The sequence below is a fragment of the Hyperolius riggenbachi genome, chromosome 4, assembly GCF_040937935.1.
Source record: "Hyperolius riggenbachi isolate aHypRig1 chromosome 4, aHypRig1.pri, whole genome shotgun sequence".
In the NCBI taxonomy this organism is placed as follows: Eukaryota; Metazoa; Chordata; class Amphibia; order Anura; family Hyperoliidae; genus Hyperolius; species Hyperolius riggenbachi.
In genome coordinates this window covers 271,496,642-271,520,410 of record NC_090649.1, presented here as the reverse complement: position 1 = coordinate 271,520,410, position 23,769 = coordinate 271,496,642, and the positions used below count along the sequence as shown (strand labels likewise).

General features: G+C 43.8%; 1 protein-coding gene across 4 annotated transcripts in view; it reads left to right on the top strand.

Annotated features, from left to right (window-relative positions):
* The window catches only part of SCML4 (Scm polycomb group protein like 4), a 214,896-nt gene that overhangs the window by 178,487 nt on the left and 12,640 nt on the right, over positions 1–23,769 (top strand). For all 4 annotated transcript variants that reach the window (XM_068231256.1, XM_068231258.1, XM_068231257.1 and 1 more), the window contains 3 exons: positions 4,234–4,363; positions 8,424–8,624; positions 22,522–22,716. In XM_068231256.1, the coding sequence (XP_068087357.1) occupies positions 4,234–4,363; positions 8,424–8,624; positions 22,522–22,716 (526 nt within the window). The remainder of the gene's footprint in view (positions 1–4,233; positions 4,364–8,423; positions 8,625–22,521; positions 22,717–23,769) is intronic.

Below are 23,769 nucleotides of genomic sequence, written 5' to 3'. Positions count from 1 at the left end.
TGTAAAAAATAAAACGTACACATTAAGTACTCTGCTGAGAATTTTTAATATACATGTCCTATATAGCAAAACAATGATGTCATTCTAGAAAAACATCTGTGGAGAGACACTAAACATGGACACGCCCTCCCACCACATCCAATAAAAGATGAAAGAAAGTAGGAAGCATGTAGCCACGCCCACCCATCTGCATATTTTAGCAGTCAGTAGTGGAGGAGAACAGAGACAAAGGCCCAGATTCAATAAACTTTTTTCCAGAGTTCATCCAGGATATGATTCTTCATCTCATTTGCAAAAAAAAAAAAACTTTCAGCACCTAGCAAGTCAAAAAGTACTACTATAAAATAGGTAACAAAATAGTGTTGAATGTAGGTTAATTGTACACAATTTAAATACCTTTTTGCCTGTTGGTGGCTAAAAATGTTGTTTTATTGATAATATCTCCCATGTTAAAACGCAGGAAAAAGATAATTGAATCAGGGCTCAAGCATGCTTCATAGTGACTCATAATTATATTCAAGGACAGGCAGAGGCTCCAAATTATTAAGTGTATCTAATCTGACTGTGTGGATTAGCTTATTTGCATGCTAGCAAGCTTTCAGCTTTAGAAATGAAGACAAATTTGTTTTTAGTAAAATGCTGCCACTTTATTAATAAAGAATGATAGCAAAATTAAGTTAATGTGAATTGATCAGTAAATTCTCCAAATCACTACATGGCATGCTGGCACTATATAAGTAAAGGAAATTTAATATAGAGATCGTAATACTACCACTAATAATATAAACTATAGAATTATGCAGTTATTCTTTATTAGCCACTTCTGTTTTATAACTGATGTTTAGTTTGGTAGATAATTAAAGCAAAAATGGTCCACATAAAATGTCCACAATTATATTTACTGCACACATTTCTTTTTAGTAATACTAAATATGAAATGATCAGTGATTTATATTTAAGAAAGGTATAGTGTGGTTGCTGACTATGAGTTTCATCACTTTAATTTCTCTTTGCACCAATTCCACAAGTCCTATACAGGTACCGCTCTCTGTTCTGTAGCTATACACCCAGATGTACAGTACATTACCATCGTATAATACATCTATGCTGTCTACATCCTAAACTCTTCTTAATAAGAGCCAAACATACTGCTTACTAGAGGCATATTTATATTGTTGTATAATGCGAAAGTGTTGGATGCATTTTATGTGTTCTCCCATATGTATGTTTCATTTTTATTCATTACATTGTTAGCTTCATTTTTGAGTGGAAAACTTGATATGAAATAATCACTTGGAATGCAAATAAATAAACATAAGATAATGGTCATAATATTGTAAAGCATGTCATAAAGTGGTATGATGTTGATGTCAGTGCCTGCCTTCAGTGTTCACAATGACAAGTGCTTTGAAAGTTACTGGTGGGGCATGACTAGGACTAGGCAATAGGCTAAAGGTGGCCACTAATGGTTACATTTTTTGAAAAAAATCATGAGCGATCAGAAATTCTGATCAGAAGAAAAATCGTTCACTACACCATCAACGAACCAATCTTTGCTTCCTATCTACCACAACCAACTAGAAAATCCAAATTTTGGTTTAACAAAAATCCAATAGGCCGACTATTTTCATAGTCGTTCATAATCAATTGTGTCCATCAACTGAGATTATTTACAACCAATCCGATCAGAATTTCTGATCTCTCGACCGATTTTTTTGCTAGAAATTGGACCGTTAGTGGCCACCTTAAGGTTGATAGGGTTAATAAGATGAGTCAGCAATGTCTGCTAAATGGATTTCTCAGCAGTATATGCATTTTTATTGAAACACATTTAAATTTAAATTTGGCCAGTTTTTTATTTATTCATAATTTTGATTAGGAACCTAGTGGTCCATAAACCATCTTTGTTTCCAGGTATTGGAAGTCAGCAATCTCTTGGTCAATATCCAGTCCCCCCATGTTTAAAAGCTCCTGTCACATCTGGTAAATCTAAAGTAGTTTACAGCTGTAGCTTTTGCACAGGTATAGGGGATTCATTACATTAAAACTACAACACAGTAAGGGCAAGGGATGCTGCACACAGCAAGACCCTTTTCCAGCTCTGTGTGTTTGTATGCAAGTATTTATACTTGTTATTGGCATAAAGGTGCCCATTAATGGTACAATTTTTAGGAAAAAAACATATTTTCAGACTGAAAGAAAAGATTGTACTTAATAAATTCACACCACTAAAGAAGCCAACTTGTGATCATATATCCACCAGTAATGATCATATCTACGAAAAAATCTACCAAGCGAAACAAAAAATGTCTAAAAGGAAATGATTTATAATGCAATCGTTCAATACTGGGCCCATCAGCCTCTCTGTTTTCATGCAATATGATATGAATAATCGGATTGAAAATACAACTATTCACTAAAAATTGTACTGTTGTTAATGAGTACCTTAAGTGGACATTCACACTGCATCAGTTGCACTGCAAAAAATAATTCTCTATTTGAACTTACTGCCCATACAATTCTATGGGCCAGTTCACATCTCTGCATTTTCATGTTACTCTAACTCAGTGCATGCAAGGTTTGAATTAATGTTTTAGAACACAGTCAGTGTCCATCATAGTTCAAACACATTATGCATTATGCAATGCCCACAGTGTGAATCCAACCTACATTTTCCAGAGTTTATATTGTGCCTCTGTCATGTGCAAGTGGTGCAACGTGGCAACGGAAGCAGAATGAGATGGGGAATCTATAAAGCGATGTTATTTAAAAAGTAAGAGTCATCAGGATGTGGACGGAGCTAACCATTATGAAACGATGTACTCTATACAGTGCTGCAGAAGATGTCAGTGCTATATAAATACACAATAATAATATGGTAGGACATTAGACTATGACTATGGTACGATTAGATTGGACTCTCGTCAGGACTGCAGACATCACCAGTGTTGTATAGCAGGGACACGCTTAACAGAAAACACTGCAATCTGAAAAGAGGAAAGAGTCATGGGGGAAGACAACAGGGAGAGGGGCAGAGCTGAAAAAAGAGATAAGATTACCTGCATTCAAGCTAATCTAAATTGCTTCTGTGCTCACTACATAAGTCAGCTGTCAGCACCTGTATCACTGGCTTCTGCAACAGCTGACTGCCCTGCATTATTGATTAATTACTCTGATTAGGATAAATAATCAATAGTCCAGGGCACTCTGGTATTACAGTAGCCAGTGTACATGACTACTAATGATAGGCAACTTCTGAAGCACTAAACACATCCTGCCACCTCTACTTGCTAATGTCCCAGCTGCAGCACAGCAATCATTCTCTCTACTCACCCTGCTGCTCTGCACATTTCCTCACTGTTGGCTGTGTGTAGAGAGCGAGGAAACACATTGCCCATGGGACAGGAAAGGGAGGGGCGCTACAGCTAGTGCAGGAAGTAGTACAGTCCCTTGCACTGCCTGCTTCTAATTTCCCGAATGTTGCCCGAACTATGAAAAAAGGTCCCAGGTGGAAGAACACAGTGGCTGAGCACCACAGCGGCACCCCTAGCCATGGCTACACCCGGGGCTGTGAGCACCTGCCACTGCCAGCCCTCTGCCCCATGCTCAACAACAGCATCTGTTAAAATACCTGAATTTGGGTACAGTAGAGTATTTAAGTAACCACTCCTGGTTTATCCTTCATGTCGCAGACAGCCAGGAAAAGTCTGTCACTCTAGCAGTCTGGGCCATAATGTCTCTGACAATTCCTTAGGGGAGGCACCACATCATTAATCTGAGACACAATGCTTGTATGTTAATGCAAACATGGATTGCAAATGTCAAAGAGACCTCACATACAGTATATTAAATTATCAAAAGTAGACATAGGGCACAGGACTGCTGTCATGTAATTAAATAGCAGTCCTGTGTCCACCTCTCTATCTCTACTTTTGATGTTTTGTGTACTGGTGATGCAGTGGAAGCACAGACTATATAATATGCAAGCCCTGAGTCCTGTCAACGATTGCGGGGTGCTTGCCTCTTAATTTTAATTTGTTGATTAGAATGACTGTTAGATTAGAATTTGATTATTGATTAGAATGACCATATATCCATTCACAACATACCGTAGCTACACGATTGTGTCATTCTTACTTATTTGCAGATTGGTGATGCAGTCTCTACTTGAAAATAAACTTTAGTTTGTTTGGTTAGTGACACCTTTTTCTTCTAACTTTATCTGTTTTGCAGCTGAAATCTCGTGTTGTAATGACACCTCTGGCAATCTCGCCACCACGCAGTACCCCAGAACCAGATATCAGTTCCATTCCTCAGGATGCAGCTACTGTGCCCAACTCCACTGTCCCACAAGCACTCACAGGTATAGCATCAAGTGCAATTGAGGCCTGTTGGTTTGTTCAGCTAGAGGCCCTGGCTTTTGCTTTGGGAGGTGCTGAGAGGAGACCCATCCAGTGATGTATGTAATCTGTTTTGCTAAAGATCACCAAGTAGTGAAGTATGAATGAAATCTAAAACTAGTTGTTTTAGGGACTGCTTGCATGTTTGGACAACACAGCCCCTTACCTGGACACACTGTTCCAAGCAGTAGTATTTCCACTTTCACCCTAAACATAACTATATTTACCTTTCATTTATCCAACTTAAGTAAAGGTATTTTAGGGTGTTTGACCTCTATCAATGAAATGCATGAATAATGGTCAAATACCCTTGTCAATGCATTTGTATGAGACTGGGAGGCTGATTTATGCTGAGATGTGAAGGGTGGTAAGAGCATGATGTAGAAAAAAATAACTGCACAGGATGAGGGGCCTTGCCTTGCAAGCTGGAGGCTAATGACAAAGGCCCACCCCTCTTCTTTCCCCCAAAGCATGCTTACCGCAATTCTGTGCTGAAAAACTAAGGCGTGTCCCAGAAGGGGGTTTGGCAGTGGCGGACATACGGCCGTGCAGGCCGTGCCGCCGCACGAGGGCCCCTGAAGTTCCGTTTTCTTCAGGGGCCCATTAAGTATTTTTTATTTTTTTATTTTTTTTTAATTATTTTATTCCCCGGGGGGCCCCCCGATTCCTATCCTCCCTCCCTCCCTCACCTCGGGGGGCCCCCCTCCCGATATGCGCGGCGGGAGAGCGAGCGAGCGAGCGGCAAATGCAGGAAGTCTTCAGGGCTCTCCAGGCATCCGCTAGAGGCCCAGCCGCTTAGTCTCCAATATGTCTCCAGTTGGAGACATATTGGAGACTCAGCGGCTGGGCCTCTAGCGGATGCCTGGAGAGCCCTGAAGACTTCCTGCATTTGCCGCTCGCTCTCCCGCCGCGCATATCGGGAGGGGGCCCCCCGAGGTGAGGAAGGAAGGGAGGGAGGGAGGATAGGAGTCGGGCCCCCCACCCGGATAGCTACCCACCCGGCTACCTAACCACCTACCCACCCGGCTACCTACCTACCCACCCACCAGGCTTCCTACCTACCCACCCGACTACCTAACCACCCACCAGGCTTCCTACCTACCTACCCACCCGGCTACCTACCCACCCACCAGGCTTCCTACCTAACCACCCACCTAACTACCTAACCACCCACCCGACTACCTACCCACCCACCAGGCTTCCTACCTAACCACCCACCCGGCTACCTACCCACCCGGCTACCTACCCACCCGGCTACCTACCTACCTACCCACCCGGCTACCTACCTACCTAACCACCCACCCGGCTACCTACCTAACCACCCACCCGGCTACCTACCTAACCACCCACCCGGCTACCTACCGGGCTAGTTACCAACCCACCCACCAGGCTACCTACCCACCCACCCGGCTACCTACCTAACCACCCACCCGGCTACCTACCTAACCACCCACCCGGCTACCTACCGGGCTAGTTACCAACCCACCCACCAGGCTACCTACCCACCCACCCGGCTACCCACCCACCCACCAGGCTACCTACCTACCTACCCACCCGGCTACCTACCTAACCACCCACCCGGCTACCTACCTAACCACCCACCCGGCTACCTACCGGGCTAGTTACCAACCCACCCACCAGGCTACCTACCCACCCACCAGGCTACATACCTACCCACCCACCCACCAGGCTACCTACCCACCCACCAGGCTTCCTACCTACCCACCCGGCTACCTACCTAACCACCCACCCGGCTACCTACCTACTCACCCACCCGGCTACCCACCCACCAGGCTTCCTACCTACCTACCCACCCGGCTACCTACCTAACCACCCACCCGGCTACCTACCGGGCTAGTTACCAACCCACCCACCAGGCTACCTACCCACCCACCAGGCTACCCACCCACCCACCAGGCTACCTACCTAACCACCCACCCGGCTACCTACCTAACCACCCACCCGGCTACCTACCTAACCACCCACCCGGCTACCTACCGGGCTAGTTACCAACCCACCCACCAGGCTACCTACCTAACCACCCACCCGGCTACCTACCGGGCTAGTTACCAACCCACCCACCAGGCTACCTACCCACCCACCAGGCTAATCCAGGCTACCTACCTAACCACCCACCCACCAGGCTACCTACCTAACCACCCACCCGGCTACCTACCTAACCACCCACCCGGCTACCTACCGGGCTAGTTACCAACCCACCCACCAGGCTACCTACCTACCCACCCACCAGGCTACCTACCTAACCACCCACCCGGCTACCTACCGGGCTAGTTACCAACCCACCCACCAGGCTACCTACCTACCCACCCACCGGGCTACCTACCTACCTACCTAGTTACCCACCCACCCACCAGGCTACCTACCTACCCACCCACTCACCCACCCACTAACCCACCCACTAGGCTACCTATCCACCCAACCACCCATGGGAGCTGCGCGCCGGATGGAGGCTGGGACAGGAGGTCTGCTGCTGCAGGTGAGTAAATGTTTTTGTTTTATTTATATTAGCAGGTGTATGTTCTGGGCAGGTCTGCCACATGATTGCATGTATTTTCTGGGCATATCTGCCGACATGATTGCACGTATTTTCTGGGCATATCTGCCGACTTGATTGCATGTATTTTCTGGGCATATCTGCCGACTTGTTTGCACGTATTTTCTGGGCATATCTGCCGACTTGATTGCATGTATTTTCTGGGCATATCTGCCGACTTGATTGCATGTATTTTCTGGGCATATCTGCCGACATGATTGCACGTATTTTCTGGGCATATCTGCCGACATGATTGCACGTATTTTCTGGGCATATATGTGTATTTTCTTGAGAAAACCTGCACAATTATGTGAATTTTCTGGGGAAAGGGTCACCAAAACTTGGGCCCACTGTCTTTGCGTTGCACTTTTCAAGGGAACCTGAGGTGAGAATAATATTGAGGCTGACATATTTCTCTCCTTTTAAGCAATACCAGTTGCCTGGCTGCCGTGCTGGTCCTCTGCCTCTTATTCTTTCAACCATAGACCCTGAACAAGCATGCAGCAGGTCAGGGGTTTCTGACAATATTGTCAGAACTGAGAAGATTAGCTGCATGCTTGTTGCTGGTGTAATTCAGTTTATTACTGCAGCCAAATAGATCAGCAGGGCCGCCAGGCAACTAGTATTGTTTAAAAGGAAATAAACCCTCACCCCGGGTTCGCTTTAAGTTACAGTTAGCTCCGCCCTCATCCGGTCATTGCCACGCCCATTTTTTGCCGCGGCGCGTCTATCCACTATTTTTTGCCACACAATTACAATTTTGCACAGGGGCCCACTGCTGGCTGTGTCCGCCACTGGGGTTTGGATAGCTAAATGGGGAGGGGGGGAGTGGGGCACTTATGGTACTATCTTGTCACCCTCTTAATAGGTCACCCCATACAGGTGAATAGGCAAAATGGGCCATTTTATGAGTCCTTACCTATTAACACAAAGGTCTGAAATGTAAAAAAAAAAAAAAAAATCCATACAAAAAAGGTCCATACACAAACACAATTTCCCCTAAATATCTGTCACTCCTCAGGATTGAAGTTGATCCTGCGGGTGACAGTGCAGGGCCCCAATGCTGTGCAGTCATGTCAATAGGCAACAGTCTAGCAGCGCATCCTGCATCAATGCTGGCAGTGCAATCAACAGGCATTTGCTTATAGAAGTCACCTAACCCACTGGTGTAATTGTGTGACACATAGCGGCTCTGCACTGCATGGTCCTGGGATGTGATTGTGTGCAGTTGAGCTCTGGTGGTTGGGAAGTGCTATGCTCTCCAGCTGCTAGTGCAAGCATAGCGGTATGTGCTGGATTGTACCTTCATTTTCCACAGCTTGTGCCAGTCTAGCTAAAACTCAAAGCTGCAATACATGTCTACAAAGTGAAATACATTTAAAGTGTGTTTCAAAGTCATGGTGTAATTGTCACTATTTTTCTTCTTGCTCATTTTTAACATTATTTATTTCCTTTTACTCATTTTGCAGTGTGCATTTATGTGAACAAACAAGGTAACACAGGACCCTACCTTGACAGAAAAAAAGTCCAACAACTGCCTGATCACTTTGGACCAGAGCGCCCCTCCATGGTATTGCAACAAGCAGTGCAAGCCTGCATCGACTGTGCTCACCAGCAGAAAAGTGTCTTCTCACTTGTAAAGCAAGGCTATGGAGGAGAAATGGTGTCAGGTAATCCATCATTTACTTCATTATAACCTATATGCTATATAAGTTCATATCATCTGAATATTAAAGAAAGTCACACATATTGGCCCATATGCAAGTTTTCTCCTAGGTGATATTTTCAAACTTGTCAATAAAATACCTTCCAAACCTCCAGCAAACAAAAAAATACTCAAAATAACTTTGATAGTACTTGTCACTTACTTTTTGGTACTTTTTTTTACTTTGCAAAGGCCTAAAAAGTTAATCTAAATTGAGGACTAAAAATTATCTCCTGGGAGAAAACTCAGGTGAAAAAGTTAATTGCATATGGGCCATTGAATAGGAATATTTTGAACCTGTGGGTTTATGTAGGTACATTCTTGTTCATGTTGCTAAGCAACAGCACATTTTTCCAGTACAGTTTGTGTAGGTTCCAGGCAACAGCACACAGGAGCTCTGCATATTGTAGGATAGGAACTTCAGTTTTCTATGAAGTTTTAAAGTTTGTTTTCCAAACCTGCAACTACTGTACTAAGGACTTCTTCGATTACATGTACCTGCATAACTGATTAGGGGAAGTGTGCCTACTGGTTATCAATTCTTCATATTTTTACATCTATCTTAGTTACTAAGTTTATTTTTATCCTATAGCAGGGCTTCCATTCTGTAGTGCTGTTGTGTGTGGTCTCTGGTGTCTGTCATTTTGCAGGAGCTAGCACTGCATTAGTTGCTGCCTAGTTTTGGATTACAGAAAACCTAAAGTGTGAAGAATACAGAGGCTGTCATCCTTATTCCCTTATAAACAATGCTGGTTGCCTGCCTGCCATGCTGAGCTCTAGGCTTTAGTTGTTGTTTAGTCACACACCTGCAACAAGCATGCAGCCAGACTAGTGGAGTCAGAGCAGAGTCAAAGCATCTGCTCTGCATGTTCATTCTAGGCCAGTGACTTATAGTATAAGAAGCAGAACATCAGCACACTAGTCAGGCAACTGGCATGGTTTAATAGAGATTGAAGATGGCATTCTCTGCATTCCTCTCACTTCAGGTTGAAGTGGACCCAAATTAAAAATACAAGATTTCAGAAATAAAATCTATTTTCTAAATTATAATAATAAATAGCAGCCTTTTTTCAGCTGCATGATGACAAATATAAAATATTTTACATTTATTGGAGGAACCCCTCCCTTCCTTTCATATTGCCGGCAAATAATCCAGCAAACTGGTGGAATAGATGGTGTCCAGCAAAGGAGGAATTGCTAATGGCTGCCACCTGTATAACCCTAGTTATGAAAAGAGAAGGGTGAAAAGCATGCACTGAAATGCTCACAGGCTTGAAGGAGTGTTTATTTATCTTTGTATGTGTCAGAGTGGTGCAACTAAATAATTTGAATTAAAAAAACGTTTGGTTTGGGTCCGCTTTAATACTAGTCTATGGGAGCTAAGACAAACAGGAACGCGACATGCTCAACATACATAGGTACAGGCATCAGGGTGGGGAACTGACTGCACCTCAACTATTCTTCATAAAAGGCAGTGATGAGTGGTGAGACTAGCAGAGCAATGCTGAACTAGTCATACCTGGATTTTAGGGGGGGGAGGGGGGCGATCTAAGGACTCACTGGTTAACTCCAGGCTCCTTCTGCTAACATAAAATGCTGGATTTCAGCTGTAATCCACAAAGTCGATAATGTCTGTTCCCATAAATCTCCCATGACAGGTATACTTTACATAAACACTTCTTTAAATCATCAGGAAAATGTACTTCATACTGTATGTATACAGTCTGGAGTAATTGGCAGTTTGCCAGTTCCCTATTAAGCAGGCATTTCTAAGAACTATGATTCACTTATTTGGCTTCGCTGGCTGGTCTAGAGAGTGAATTTTGTCCTGCAGTCATCCAACCCACTGAGTGGTTATAAGTGTGCCCAGAATAAGTCTCAGAGTTGTGTAAGCTCATTAAACATATTCAGTAACAAACTAAGATGAAAACTAAAGTAATCCAATTCCAAGTTTCAGGACAATCCTGTGTCAAGGATTAGCGTATTTTGATTTTCAGAGCTTCGCTTTCCAGGCACTGACCCTCAAATCTCCTCAGAGAACTGTTAGCATCAGAGGACTTGGTCAAATATAATGCCTCATACACATGCTAGAGAAACAATCACTTATCACTATGAGGCATATCGGCTAAGAATCTACTCAGGGTTGCCCATTACATTGAATGCAATCTACCAGTCAATGGCAAAGGACAGTGCAGCAGCGAATGTGTCTGTGGCACCACCCCTCAAGCAGATCCCGTGAGCTTGGGAATAGGAGGAGCCGAGTTGTTGTGTGGAGACCAGCCATCGCAGCCAGAAGGGCCAGACTCATGCTAGGTTCAAAGACATCTAAGAAAGGAAGGAGCGCTCTAAGTGTGTTACCAAGGATGGAGCTTTATTGCGCATAGTAAAAGTGAATGTCATGCTAGGTTCACACTATGAGATTTTCTGGCAGATGTACTGTCAAATTGATTATTTCCAACATGTCCGATCTGATTTCCAATCGATTTCCTAAGGTAGTAAATGGAAAACAGTCGGAAATCGATCGGAAAATGATCGGAAATCGACGGGAAATCAGATCGGACATGTTGGAAATAATCGATCTGACAGTAAATCTGCCTGAAAATCTCATAGTGTACACCTAGCGTATAGCCTGAGGTAGGGGGTGAAGACAGAAGACAATCACCTGACACAAGGAGCCAGGCTGCACGTGAGTATCTGTCATTTTAATCACTAATTAACTCATTAATATCCCACCGCACAAACAGTCCTCTTGTTTTACTCCTGCCAGTTTTAATTTATACCCTTAAACAATAATATTAGTACTATAATAATAATAATTTGGTCCTGCTCTTGCTCTGATCTCTGTCGGTAATGTTAAGAAACTCATTAATGGATTAATGAACAATATTACATTTCAGGGGTAGGATTCTACCTTATTATGTTCAAAAATAGGAAGGAGGGGGGAGAGAGAGTCTGCCTAATTATGTGTATGAGGTAGTGGTGCAGGTATCGAGAAATCACTTCACATGAGGAGTAGAGATCCCGATTCCTATAACAAAGGGGCGACTGGGAGCAGTATCGTTAGATGCAGATAGAGAACACAATGTGTAGATGGTGAATATTCACAAAGGTGGGTTGCAATCCTGCAACCACCGTGTAGGCATGCGCAATGTACCGTTACCACTCTCCGCCTATGGCCCTTTCCCCTGGTCGACCAAGTCAACGAGTAGAAAGGTGTTAACCTTTTGTAGAGGTGTGGGGTAACACTGGACTAAGGTTGTTAGGGAGGAGCCCAAGGGGTTTGGTCAGTGGCGTAGCAATAGGGGGTGCAGAGGTAGCGACCGCATCGGGGCCCTTGGGCCACAAGGGCCCCGTAGTGCCCTCCCTGAACTTCAGTATTAGCTCTCTATTGGTCCTGTACTCATAATAATCACTTCTATAAATACTTTGAATAGTGGTAATCATTAACAAACAGTTCCCCATCCCCTTCTTGCACCTCTGACACTGTAGTTGCCGTTGGCAGGTTTTGTCGAGCCATATCAATTGTTATGTATAGAGTGCTTGGGGGGCCCCATGTAAAGCTTGCATCGGCGCCCACAGCTCCTAAACTACGCCACTGGGTTTGGTGAATTAGTGAGACTTAACTTCTATGGTATAAATAACAAGGAGGTGTCTTACCTCTAAAGACAAGGCGTTTCACAGGTCTCTGCCCGCTTCCTCAGGTGAATACAAACAGGTATCTTTTTTGTTGTGCCGTGTGGTGCGTTTTTACTAGGCACTCGCGCACCACACAGCTCAACAAAAGTCTATCTGTTTGTATTGACCTGAGGAAGCGGGCTGAGACCCGTGAAACACGTTGTCTACAGTTTAACTGTGTTTTATAATAAAGACTCCCCTTTCCCATCCATGTGAGTCTTCTTTGGAGGTAAGACACCTCCTTGTTATTTATACCATAGAAGTTAAGTCTCACTAATTCACCAAACCCCTTGGGCGCCTCCCCAACAACCTTAGTTCTATGTGTATGAGGGTTTTTTTAGGGAGAGGGTGGTACCACATTGGTTCTGTCGAAGTTTTAGAAGTAGCTTGTGAATCAAAGAAGTGTGAGCACCCCTGATCTAGCACCTGTCCAGCAACCCGCTACATGAGCACATGGTCTTCTTTTGTTCCACAGGATGCCACTCTCTCATTAGCCACCTTTGTCCCTTCTCTTCTCTCCATTGAGCAGTACATGTTGCTCAGCTATAGCCAAGCAGCGTGTTTGTACTGCCCACTTTTCTGGTATGTCCTATCTGCGATGAACGATTGGCAAAATTAGTTGAGTGTGAACGGGTCTTAACATTTTATCAGTTCATCAGTTTGACTAGTATTTTTTTTTTTTACGCTTTAATATATCTAAATGAATTTTAGTTTTTTTTCTGTCATTACAATCATAGTAATGTCCCCCCCCCCCCTATTTTGTGCATTGTTTAGGATAGATCAGGAAAACTAGGAAAAAATAATAATGTGGGTTACCCACATAGACCACTACTGTAAAAGCTATTGCAATACATTGTACTGTGGGAAGAAATAGTGATAGTGGCCACTGGCCGATTCTCCAGTAAACTGGATCAGATTTGTAAGTGCAACGGGTAGGGGAGTGCCCCACGGTGATAAAAAGCTGCAGTCACAAATTTATGGAGCAGGTTTGGTAAGAAGGGGGCAATCTGCTATCAAGTTAATGTCACCTTCATGTTTCCATCTGTGGTGACTGGCATTTGTATCAATGAATTAAATTGTACTCAGCTCTCTTAACTCATCTTACAGGGGTGGAGCTTAATAATGAGAGGTGTATCTGATTGGTACCTGCTTCCTCCTGCCTAGGAAATCGTCCTGTAGTGTGAATAGTGATAATGGCCACATGCTGGTCATCAATCGAATAAATTCAATAATAATAATCATCAGGACTCAATCTACAACGCAAAGGACTCTTTCAAACGAATGGCTGATAGCAGTACACGTAACTGCTTATCAGATGCTCCTGTGTATTCGCTGAGCACTTGCAGCCGGCTCCAGGTGTCCAGCACTGGTGGTCGTCTCATGCATGCACGTTGAAGCATCTAATTGATCATGTTAGGGAAAAAATGAAACCAACCGACCATACACTATCCAATTTTTCTAAAAGCAATCATACTTTACCACTATGGCCGATTGATAATGAATATATTTTTCAAAAGTGTGCAGCTTGAAAATGGACCAATCAAATCAAGGTGAGATTTGATTGGACCATTATGAAGCTGAATAAATCTTCTTACAAAACTTGCATAACCCTGCATCATCTCAGAATTATTTGCATCTCATTCACCATCCGTTGCTTTTATCACTGTTATTAGTTTAATTGTTATCATTATTAACAATGAAAACAATGAAAACTATCAGTTATGATCACTAAAATAACGAAGAGAGCTTAAATAGGTTTGTTGGACAAGATGTAACTAACTGGCATAGTAGTGCAGGTTTAGATAGATCAGGAGCATTCTAAGCTTGTAATACAGGTTGAGGATTTACTATCCTTGTGCAGCAGCAACAGTTAATGTGCATGGTCGTTTAAGAGACTATGTAGGGAGCCATTAATAAGAAACAGACACGTTCTAGAATGAAAGGGATAGATAAAACATGGATGGTTTGAAATAAGTGCCATGAGTTCTGCAGGGAGAAAACATACAAATAAAATAAGCTTTGTGAAATTGCTCAACCGTTCATGAGTTTGTTGCTGCTGAGATAATTAGTAAGCTGTCTTTCCCACAAAGAGAATTAATTAGGGCGAGAAAAGATCCAGCACATACAAAGCGTACCGACAAACCTATGAATACTATAGTGGGATACTGGGATGCAGGGCGGCCGCTAGTGTGTCATTATGTAGCACAATTTATGACACCATCAATGATTGTCATAGACAAAAATTGCATTCCAGCAGACAAATTGCTCGTCGCTGAGAAAGATAATTGGAAATGGTGAAGACTACAGAGAAATGAGTCATTGAGAAAAAGGGTTGTTCCACACATGTATCCTGCCTTACCACCCACAGCTATTTATTCCAGTGTGTTTATGGAGCAAGACAAAGCACACATCAAAGCATTTACAAAAGCACACACATTTTAATCTCTTTAATTTTTTGTTAGCATTGTCCTTTCCATGTTCCTCTTCTATTTGTAAATGGTACATAAGTGACTCTAATAAGGCAAGTCCAGACTATCTTAAGGCTGGTTTCACAGTGGGACGTTACAGGCGCACGTTAGAGCAGCCTGTAACGCAGCCCACCGCACAGTAATGAAAAATCAATGGGGCTGTTCACAGTGCGGACGTTGCGTTACATTGTAACGCTGCGTCACAAGACAACGTACTGCATGCAGTACTTTGGACGCGGCTGAGCCGCGTTAGACTGCTTGCACATGCTCAGTAATGTTGGGGAGGAGCGGAGAGCAGCCAGGCACATGGCTAATTAATATGCACTGCACGTTGTGACGTGCAGTGTTTACTTCCTGGAGCAGCCGCTCTGTGCGGCGATTGGCCGGCGGGACCACGTGATGCCGCATGCGCACAAGAGTGCGCATCACGGCATCACTGACGCCAGAGTGAGCTGCACAACGCGGCTCACTCTGACGTCCAGATCTAGCACCACCAGGCGTTCCGTTAGGGGGACGTTATGCGACCTTAACGCCCCCTCTAACGCAACGCCCTGGTGTGAAATTAGCCTAATTGCATATCAGGGGCTTGATTCACAAAGCAGTGCTAACCCAGTTAGCACGCCTAAAGACTTTGGGCGTGCTAACCAGGGTGAGAACTAGGTTAGCACCGTTTTGTAAATTTAGATTGCGCGCAAAGTCCCGCGTGCAAAACTTTGCGTGCGCGCGCCGCGGTGCGCGCAGAACGTCACATCGTGGTGCGACTAAAACGGCGTGCCTATAAGGTTGCATTCGGTGCGACCTTATTGCCGCATAGTGTGACGTTAAGGTCGCACCCAATGCAACCTTATAGGCACATCGGGTGCGCCGTTTTTGTCGCACCACGATGCGACATTCCGCACGCACCGCGATGTGCGCACTAAGTTTTGCACGCGGGACTTTGTGCGCAATGTGATTTTTATCACGCCTACACTAACTTTAGGCATGATACAGGGCTTTTCACAAGCGTGCTAACATTTAGCACTGCTTTGGGAATCAAGCCCCTTGTGTTTAATGGGTAAAGTTTAGGCTTTGTAGTCACAAGTCTGTAACATTTGTTCATCTGCAGCTGAACGCTGTTTGTGAGATGCTTCCAGGCAAACCGTTTAATAGAATCCATGTTAGCGATGGTTTGTATTGTGCCTGATGGTGTACATTGTGATATGCTGGGAATACACGGGTCGATTCTAGCGCTCGATTCTGTGCCTGATCGTTATGCCTGTTCGATTCTCTTATCTTCCGCTCATTTTTCGTATCTTTTTTCAATTCACTTGAATTATGAATCGAGCGGCAACATGATCGAACGGTGATCGGAGATGTCGGAAATTATCTATCGAGCCATCTTATCAGCTCAGAATCGAGCCGTGTATTCCCAGCAATACACACACAGATCCTCCATCAGAAAAGTCAAGGTCCTGTACTGGGCAAACCTACTGGGTTTCTTTCATTATAAAGCAGCATTTCCCTGTTAAAGAAACAGACATAGGCAGAACATTCCCAACACATAATTAGTCAGGACGTTTCCCAAACATATTTAGGGCTTTGGCCCACTAGAATGTTTTTAGTCGTGCTTTTTGAATCGCTGGCAATTCCAAAAGGGCTGGGCTAATGAAAGTTAATGGCTGCAAACCCACAGGGCAAAATCACAGGTCCTGCAGCATTTTTGGAGCTATTGCACTCCAATACAAAGAATATTGTTGTTCAAAAGCGATTTTGTATGTACAATGCTGGGTCCATGCACCAGCTTCCAGTGCATAGCTCTGCCCCCCTGCACAGAAGCGATGACATTATGTGCAAGGGTGGCGGGGCGACACTCTGGAAGCTAGTACACTGACCCGGCATATAGGTAAAACTTTATTGAAGAGGACAGAATGCAAATTGCAAGCCCTGTACATTCCTCTGTACAGTGCTTGCAAACAGTGGCAAATCTTGGCCACAAACACTACGCAAAGCAAGAACAAGCGCTGTTCCCAATGGGCGCCCAGTCTCAGGCAGCATTTTCCATAAATAGGTAGGAATTTCCCCAAACATGATTAGGCAGACTCTGGCAGAGTCCACCAACTTAAACAACCAAACATGAGCAGGTAGAAACATCCCCTTCCCAAAAATATAAACATAATTAGGCAAAGTAACACCATAAATCTCCAACCATAATGCACTTTGGTTTTCAGCCCAGCCTTAAAGAGACTCTGTAACACATTTTTCAGCCTTAGTTCTTCTATCCTATAAGTTCCTATGCCTGTTCTAATATGCTCTGGCTTACTGCAGCCTTTAGCTTGTGAAAAATAAAGAAAAAGTTGATGCTGGGCACCCGGCAAAAAATAGGGATAGACCACACCTGCTGCAAACATATACTGTATCACTCACAAGTCCTCACTCTTCTGGCGCAAAACAATATGCACAGTGACGTGCTCACAGTGTTAGAAACACGGAAGGAAGTCCCAAGTGATGCGGAAAACATGAAGATGAATGAACTGGGCACTGTCCTGTTAAAGCATTTATTCACAACTTGCAGCCAAGTGACATATGGTGATGAGCAAAACTTGACAGGTTTGATTCCATGATTTTGCTCATCACCATATGTCACTTGGCTGCAAGTTGTGAATAAATCCTTTAACAGGACAGTGCCCAGTTCATTCATCTTCATGTTTACTACAACCTTTCCTAATTGCACTGTCTCTGTAATAAATCTTATCTCCTTTCCTCTGTCGTGACTGTCGGGCTAAGGCTTGAATGTGTGGAATGTGCGGGGCTGCTTGTGATTGGATAGAAGCGATACACACCCTCTGCAGGCCCCCTGCACACTCTGTATGACTCACACACTCTGTTTATGTGAGCCTATCACAAGCTGGTTAGTTTGTTTGTAAACACTGCCTAAAACTTTTAATTACAAGCCAGAATTGCAGCAGAGAGTGGCAGAAACAGCACAGAGGGGCACAGGAGAAAATAAGGAATAGAATGGTATGGTTTTTAGTGTAAGAATATTAGAGTACAGATTCTCTTTAAAGTGATCCATCTGCTGTGCCTCTGTGACGGTGGGGTTAGGGACTCACCTCCTCCGGCCACTTGCTGTCCCATCTGTGCTCTGCAGCGGCCACTCGCGCTTTACTTCCACATGATGTGCAATGGCAGTCAGGATTGGGATTCTGTATAAACTATAAAAGAAATACACAATGTGATGAAGTACAAGTATTTTTATCTCACTGCATCTATATATGTTTTTATCCTGCAAAGAATAACCCATAAATAAACATGAGACACAACCTACACTTCCAAGCTCAGGCGAATTTTCATGAGGTGCATGAAAACAGTTTGTTAAATGGTTGGCATCTCTGAAGACAGCATTGTAGTGTAATGACATTGCTCATATCATAATGTTTATCAGCGGGATTGTGGCAAGAATTATTAACATCACATTCAGTGTTTGCATAGTACACTATGGCCCAAACATATGTAGTATGGACAAGACAAAGGAGGTATTCTGCTTGCTATGGCATTCCCATCAGGCTGACTGATGTATCCCTACCGACATAGTGATAAATGCTGTCTAGGGAAGATTTTCAAACAATATGGCGACTAACACAATCACCAGCCTAACAGGAAGTGCCACTGACCGTAGCAAAAGAGTGCAAAGCAGTGCAGGTGCAGATTGACTTACACACCTACATGAAGACTAAAAATCCCATGAGTTCAGGAAAAACACTGAGACATGGTCATGAGGTATGTCATGTTCAGATAATGCTAAACCACCAATAATTAGGAACACATGCAGCTGTAACAACTTGAAAATGGCAGTATCTGTTAGATTACAACAGCTGTCTGTCAAGTCCTAGGGACCCAAATGTTGTACACAAACAGAATCTACAACACTGTCACCAAACTGACTGTAATCCACATATGCCTAATAACTGCTGGACCAAACCTTATAATTTCTTATAGCATGGCTCCTGTGGAATAGGGAAAGTGGTAAATGTCAAGCCCACTATCTGGACAGAAGAGCTTGTGCTGATAACAGTACCATGAGGGGCATAGTTCATATGTTGTGAAGAGTACTAGGTGCCAGTATAGAAGCCATGGTTCTGTATTGATTAACTCTCTCGGGTTAATGGGGAGCTTGTGAGGAGGAAAGAATTGTTGAAGCTGGCAGAGTACGAGTTCATGTCAGGATTTGCAGGTTTGGCAGAGGGCGGAGTCTAGAACGCCCACATTTTTGTGCCTATAGGCTTCTGGGTGAGCCACAAATGGAGTAGGTGAGCTGCTTCTGCCCAGATGTACAGTGGCTTACAAAAGTATTCGGCTCCCTTGAAGTTTTCCACATTTTGTCACATTAATGCCACAAACATGAATCCATTTTATTGGAATTTCACATGAAAGACCAACACAAAGTGTTGTACACGTGAGAAGTGGAATGAAAATCATAGATGATTCCAAACATTTTTTTTACAAATAAATAACTGCAAAGTAAGTTGTGCGTAATTATTCAGCCCCTTTTGGTCTGAGTGCAGTCAGTTGCCCATAGACATTGCCTGATGAGTGCTAATGACTAAATAGAGTGCACCTGTGTGTAATCTAATGTCAGTACAAATACAGCTGCTCTGTGACAGCCTCAGAGGTTGTCTAAGAGAATATTGGGAGCAACAACACCATGAAGTCCAAAGAACACACCAGACAGGCCAGGGATAAGGTTATTGAGAAATTTAAAGCAGGCTTAGGCTACAAAAAGATTTCCAAGGCCTTGAACATCCCACGGAGCACTGTTCAAGCGATCATTCAGAAATGGAAGGAGTATGGCACAACTGTAAACCTAACAAGACAAGGCTGTCCACCTAAACTTACAGACCGAACAAGGAGAGCGCTGATCAGAAATGCAGTCAAGAGGCCCATGGTGACTCTGGACGAGCTGCAGAGATCTACAGCTCAGGTGGGGGAATCTGTCCATAGGACAACTATTAGTTGTGCACTGCACAAAGTTGGCCTTTATGGAAGAGTGGCAAGAAGAAAGCCATTGTTAACAAAAAAGCATAAGAAGTCCCGTTTGCAGTTTGCCACAAGCCATGTGGGGGACACAGCAAACATGTGGAAGAAGGCTCTCTGGTCAGATGAGACCAAAATGGAACTTTTTGGCCAAAATGCAAAATGCTATGTGTGGCGGAAAACTAACACTGCACATCACTCTGAACACACCATCCCCACTGTAAAATATGGTGGTGGCAGCATCATGCTCTGGGGGCGCTTCTCTTCAGCAGGGACAGGGAAGCTGGTCAGAGCTGATGGGAAGATTGATGGAGCCAAATACAGGACAATCTTGGAAGAAAACCTCTTGCAGTCTGCAAAAGACTTGAGACTGGGACGGAGATTCACCTTCCAGCAGGACAACGACCCTAAACATAAAGCCAGGGCAACAATGGAATGGTTTAAAACAAAACATATCCATGTGTTAGAATGGCCCAGCCAAAGTCCAGATCTAAATCCAATCGAGAATATGTGGCAAGATCTGAAAACTGCTGTTCACAAACGCTGTCCATCTAATCTGACTGAGCTGGAGCTGTTTTGCAAAGAAGAATGGGCAAGGATTTCAGTCTCTAGATGTGCAAAGCTGGTAGAGACATACCCTAAAAGACTGGCAGCTGTAATTGCAGCAAAAGGTGGTTCTACAAAGTATTGACTCAGGGGGCTGAATAATTAAGCACACCCCACTTTGCAGTTATTTATTTGCAAAAAATGTTTGGAACCATGTATGATTTTCGTTCCACTTCTCATGTGTACACCACTTTGTATTGGTCTTTAACATGGAATTCCAATAAACTTGATTCATGTTTGTGTCAGTAATATGACAAAATGTGGAAAACTTCAAGGGGGCCGAATGCTTTTGCAAGCCACTGTATGTACTTTACATTGAATACAATGGAGTGCTTCTGCACATGGGAAAGGAATAAAGGATCAAGGTAGTTGTATTAGGGAAGGAATACGGACTCACCTTTTTTTCCTGCCTCTTTTTTTTTTTTTTTTACAAAAGCTATCCCACCTGTTTGGGAACATTTTCTGTACCTCAGCATCCCACAGCTTTTTTTTCTTTTTTTTTTTGTCAAACACAATTCAGAAATTTTAAATGTTCATAACAATAAACCTTAATAGCGGAATTATAACAAGGTGAGTAGATATATAGGCATATCATAAAAGGAAGAAAAACAAAATAAATAGTAGTACAGTGTTGTTAGGAAACAGTGGGTCACACTGAGATTCAACCAGCGTTTAAAATAAAGCAGGTAAAATAAGAAAAGAGGTTAATTTACGGCTAGGTAAGATGTGGTGGAGGGAATGATGTCAACCTATTAAAAGGTACCAGCTATATAGAGCGACTGTATAGATATTCAAACTGCTAGGTTATGGTGCCTGGTATATGGGTGATGAAAAGGGCCAGGAGTCCCAGGCTTTGTGAAAATTCTGTTCTGTATCTCGTAGAGAAGCAGTGAGCTGTTCCATGGATCTTGTCCAGTTAACTTTGAGGGCGACTTCAGAAATATCTGGGGGAGCAAGCTTTTTCCAAAAAGAACCTATTGCCAATCTAGTGGCTGTCAATATATGAGTGATAAGACAATTGGTATGTCTGTTTATTTCTCAGAGGTATTTGCTTAATATCACAGCTTCTTTTTCTTATATGTATACTAAGGCAGAGAGGTATCATATAATTCAGGTCTGTATCATATAATTCAGGTCTGGCCAATTTCTCAATAATGAGGTCCCCAGACTTTAGCTTCTTGTCTGTAGCCATCTTCCCTTAGCCACGCTTGTGCACTTTGTGGTATCAGGAAATGGAACTGTGACCTTTCTGGATTTTGGATCATTTCCTGCTAATGCTGGATCTCCCAGGCACTGCGCCAGACTGACCGATGACTGGAAGTTAAAGGGATACTGTAGGGGGGTCGGGGGAAAATGAGTTGAACTTACCCGGGGCTTCTAATGGTCCCCCGCAGACACCCTGTGCCCGCGCAGCCATTCCCCAATGCTCCGGCCCCGCCTCCCGTTCACTTCTGGAATTTCAGACTTTAGAGTCTGAAAACCACTGCGCCTGCGTTGCCGTGTCCTCGATGTTGCTGATGTCACCAGGAGCATACTGCGCAGGCCCAGTATGGTCTGTGTCTGCGCAGTACGCTCCTGGTGACATCAGCGGGTGCGAGGACACAGCAATGCAGGCACAGTGGTTTTCAGACTTTAAAGTCTGAAATTCTAGAAGTGAACCGGAGGCGGGGCCGGAGCATCGGTGAGCGGATGCGTGGGCACAGGATATCTGCGGGGGACCTTTAGAAGCCCCGGGTAAGTTCAACTCATTTTCCCCCGACCCCCTACAGTATCCCTTTAAGTCATTGCAGCATCAAATCAGGTGTTTACCTGTCCTAGCAAATGCCTGGAAAGTTCTTCAGTGCAATTGTGAAATGATCCTAAACATAATCTTTCAGGTTTGCAGATAATAATGCAGCCTATTCAGAAAGGTTAACAAATCTGATTGTGTGAGTACAAATACAAGGAGCAGAGATGGTTGCTACATTATATTAATCCACTGATTTCTTCCCTCTGTTCCATACAGTGCATGTTTATCCCAAACTGTGGAAAGTGCCTCATCTCCTAGTAAAATGACAGCAAGACAAGTGTCTGTAATAAAATAATGTTATTACTGTTTTTCAGTTTCTGCTTCATTTGAAGGGAAGCAGCATCTCCTTAGCCTGCCTGTGGTGAACAGCATAGGGTACGTTCTGCGCTTCCTGAAAAAGCTCTGCCGCAGCCTCATCTGTGACAATCTGTTCAGCAATCAACCCTTTATACAGTACAGCAGCACCTCAGATAACCCCAAGGAATATGACACCGGCAGGATGGAGACAGGTATGTCTAACTGTTCACTTACCTCAGGAAAGTTTCCAGAAGTTGCCAAATGGATATCATTTTATATAAAGTGTGTACTTGCTGGACAAGTTGTATGCAATGTTTGCTTTTTTTACAACTTGTATACGACCGTTATATTTTTCTACAACGTATTTGTGCAACTCTTTTCCACTTTGTAGTTTAATGCATACAAGTCAAACTTTTTATATGTATGGCTGAAGATAAAGTCACACTGAAGAATTTGTTTAATTACATCTTCAGTATCTGAAATATTATTACTATTTGCTACCATTTACCAGTGCCTTTACAGCATGAAAAGGGCTCTGTTCTAGGCCCCCTTCTTTTCTCCATATACACTTCCTCAATTGGCAAGCTTATCTCCTCCCTGGGCTTCAATTACCACCTTTATGCAGATGACACTCAGATTTACCTCCATACCCCCGATCTCTCATCCACCACCATAAATAAGGTCTCCTCGTGTCTCTCAGCAATTTCCTCCTGGATGTCAGCTAGGTTCCTAAAGCTTAACCTAGACAAAACTGAGCTCCTGATCTTTCCACCCCATGCTGCTGCACCCATCCCAGATTTCCACCTCACAATCGACAACACAACCATTCTCCCTACCTCCCAGGCCCGCTGCCTGGGTGTCACCTTGGACTCTGACCTCTCCTTCATCCCACACATCCAAAACATCACCAGAGCCTGCAATTTCCACCTCCGTAATATCTCCAAGATCCGCCCATTCTTAACCCCGGACACGACCAAACTGCTCATCCATGCCCTCGTCATCTCCCGCCTTGATTACTGTAACTCCCTCCTTTCTGGCCTCCCCCTGAAACGCACTGCCCCCCTTCAATCAGTGATGAACGCGGCAGCAAGACTCATCCATTCTTCGCAACGCTCCGCATCCACATCTCCCCTTTGTGAATCCCTGCACTGGCTCCCTATCCGTCTCAGGATAAGTTTCAAGATTCTATGCCTGGCATATAAATCTGTGCACAAAACATGCCCTACCTACATCTCGGAGCTTGTTCACAAGTATACACCAGGTCG